General features: G+C 48.8%; 1 protein-coding gene across 1 annotated transcript; it reads left to right on the top strand.

Moving 5' to 3' along the window:
- The first annotated feature begins 306 nt into the window (after positions 1-306).
- On the top strand, positions 307-1,201 carry LOC136475214 (basic blue protein-like). The gene is made up of 2 exons (XM_066472768.1): positions 307-579; positions 692-1,201. The coding sequence occupies exons 1-2, from the start codon at positions 393-395 to the stop codon at positions 889-891; spliced, it is 387 nt and encodes a 128-aa protein (XP_066328865.1). The 5' UTR covers positions 307-392; the 3' UTR covers positions 892-1,201.
- Positions 1,202-3,399: the final 2,198 nt, after the last annotated feature.

The following is a 3,399-nucleotide window of genomic DNA, read 5'->3' as shown; positions in this document are numbered from 1 at the left end:
CGTCCTCTCGTCCTTGTGAGGTGCTGCTTCCTCGCAGCTCGTTCGGTGTGGGGCGCCACTTCCCCTGGACAGTGGACACCGCCGGTGGCTCCGGAGCCTCTTACGCACGGGCTAGCATAGCAGGACATCAGTAGCGTTGAGCGTAGTTCACACGGCGTAAGCGCTTGCCCCTGGGCCATTTGACCGTGTCATGGTCACTATACACTAGCCACGATCCCACGAGTTTGATCATTGGCGTGTGCCGGGTACTCAGGTAGCCTGGGTTGCCTATAAAAAGGGGTTCTTGGTGCACTGAGCACTACAGCTCAACTCACTCACTCTCATCACTTCGCTCCAAGCCCAGTGCTAGCTAATAGCCTCCTTTCCCTTTGTGTGAGAGACAGGAGAGCGCCATGGCTCAGGGAAGGGGCAGTGCTCGTGGCAACAGCGCCGCCGTGCTGGCGCTTGTCCTCCTCTGTGTGCTCCTCCACGGCGAGTTCGCCGAGTCGGCGGTGTACACCGTCGGTGACCGCGGCGGGTGGAGCTTCAACACCGCTAACTGGCCCAAGGGCAAGCGCTTCCGCGCCGGCGATGTGCTCGGTCAGTGCTACTAGTTAGCTGGCTCTCTATTCATGTCATCGGCGGCGTTCTCGGTCAGTGCTTCAGCTTAATCTCTCCTGCTGGTTTTAACGGTGTGCACGCGTTCATGCAGTGTTCAGGTACAACGCCAAGGCGCACAACGTGGTGCCCGTGAGCGCGGCGGGGTACAGGTCGTGCAGCGCGCCCAAGGGCGTGAGGGCGCTCACCACCGGGAACGACCGCGTCACGCTGAAGCGCGGCGCCAACTACTTCATCTGCAGCTTCCCAGGCCACTGCCAGGGCGGCATGAAGATCGCCGTCACCGCCGCGTGAGCGTGAGGCACGGCCGGCCGATCTCAGATCAGCCGGCGGCGACCGCCGCGCGCACGGACACGGGCTCGATCGGTGGCTAGCTTACTATTAATTTCCTCTCTTCAAAGTAAAGCAAGTAGCTAATTAGACGGTGCCGCTCTGTTGTTCAATAATACCGCGCCGTGTCGTCGCGTACTTAACCTGCGTGTGAGGAGTTGTTAGGTGTTTGGAGACTGGCACTATAGAGAAGGGGCAGATCGAGTGATGTACTACTGATGTGTGTATTTGTGTGTTGATGTGAAGAACAATAAAGGCATATGGCGTTTGTTTGTGTGCTCTGTATATCCTGTTTTCAATTGATGTGTGATATATGCTAGTCATGCTTGTTTGAGCTAGAAAAGAATAAGAGAAATATAGGACTCCAGAGATGGGAGCGAGGATGACGCTAAAAATGTCACAAAGGGCAGTGATGCTGAATCATGAGAGACAACCTCAGTCAGACAAATAAAATGACCGAAGAGAATGGCAGAGATATAGCCATGTAAAATCTATCAAGACAGACCTATGCCATCCCACTAACTTTCAACCTCTTATTGCAATCTATCCATGCCATCTCCACCAAACGCAATTACTACATTCAATATATAAGAAATGCAGAATACATCCCTATATATTGCTATTTGTTTTTTGCCGTTCTATCATCTTATATTTCAATTTAGTTTCACTAGTTTTTTTATTATATTCTTTCATTCCCTTGTCCAATTTTGATAAGAATGGATGTAAGAATACGTAGGTTTAACTCATACATGCAACAATTTTATTTCTAAAAAAGTCATGTAACAACGTACGGGATATCCCTCTACTATATTATAATTGTGTATACAGGTGGAAGAAAAACAGAGTGACGGTAAGATAAAATTCAAATGATGCACTAGTACATAAACTAAACCAATTTCAAGTGGAAACTAAATAAAATGGGCTAAGATGGTGGTCCAAGGGAGTTTGGAATTGTCACGGCTTTTGAGCTAGCAAATAAAAGCTATAGTTGATCTAAACAACTTAGCTAATTGTACACTTATAATTATCCAAACACGCACCTTATAAAACTCCTATGGTTACCATTGGAGCTTAAAAAGCTTTGAGGGATCCAAACAAGCCCAAAACCAACTTATTTGGATCGTGTAGAGCTTGGACCAACTAAACTTTATGTTAGCTAAAATAGCGGGAGCCAGCTAATACTCCTTCTGTCGGTGTTTTGTAAACCGGACTAATGAATTTATACGATTGTCGCGCTGCTCTAGGAAGACGATGGTAGCATCCAAAAGACACGATGATTTATACTGGTTCAGGCCGGAGCCCTACGTCCAGTCTCAGATATGATCGAGTGCGTGTTTCTCGCTTGAATGCTCTGAAGTTCTTACAATGGGGATGCAAGAATGGTGGAAGAGGTAGGAGAGCTAGAGCTAGGAGACGGGCTGCCCGAAGGGAAGCTTCAGGAGCCCTTCTACGGTGTATGAATGAGTGAATGAGAGAGAGTCGGATCCCCAAGATGGGTGCCCTAGCTGCCCTTATATAGAGTTCGGGGCCAGGACGTGTACAAAGAAAAAGATTCTCCCAACCGAAGGGTCGTGAGCCTGAGGGAGAACCTAGCTAACTTGGCTTGCAAGCTACGCCATCTTGTGGTGCACGTCTGGGCGTGGTTGTCGTCACGGTCCTGTGGCCACGTCGTGACATGTTGTGGTGTGGTGCTACTGTGCTGGCCATGGCGGCACTGTAGGTACGGTGGTGGTTCGCCAGCCATCCTATCCGATGTCATCTTCATCGTGGTCTTTGTCATTGCCTCCTGGTTTCCTGGGGCGTCGTACAGGAGTTGATAGCCGCCCCCGGTCGTTGATCACCCGGTTGGCTTGTTGAGCTAATGGCCATGATCCCGAGCGTTGGGGTTGTGGCTCCCACTGGTCTGGGTGACCTCCAAGTCAAGGCCTCCGTCGTAGATCCCATGCAGTGGTGGGTAGGATCGTTGAAAGGTCCTAATGGCTAGAGGGGGTGAATAGCCTATTAAAAATTTCTACAACAACACTTAACAAACCGGTTAGACAATTATGAGGCGAAACGAGTGTTGCGCTAGCCTACTAAAAATGCAAGCCACCTATCACAATTCTAGTATAGATAATATCTATCCACACAAAAGCGATGACACTACCCTAAGTTAGTGTGCTCTCAAAAGCTAACTAAAGAGCCACACCAACCAAGCAATTAAGCTCTCACAACTAGGTACACTAAAGAGCTTGACAACTAGTTGGCGGTAAGGTAAAAAGAGTAAGCAAGATAATTATACCGTCGTGTAGATGAATGAGCCAATCAATCACAAGGATGAATAATAATGAAGACCAATCACCTCGGAATCAATGATAAACATAATGATTTTTTACAGAGGTTCACTTGCTTGCCGGCAAGCTAGTCCTTGTTGTGGCGATTCACTCACTTGGAGGTTCACGCGCTAATTGGCTTCACACGCCAAACCCTCAA

The sequence above is a fragment of the Miscanthus floridulus genome, chromosome 1 (genome assembly GCF_019320115.1).
Source record: "Miscanthus floridulus cultivar M001 chromosome 1, ASM1932011v1, whole genome shotgun sequence".
In the NCBI taxonomy this organism is placed as follows: domain Eukaryota; kingdom Viridiplantae; phylum Streptophyta; class Magnoliopsida; order Poales; family Poaceae; genus Miscanthus; species Miscanthus floridulus.
The sequence above is the reverse complement of the archived record's forward strand: the minus strand, read 5'-3'. Positions and strand labels throughout refer to the sequence as shown.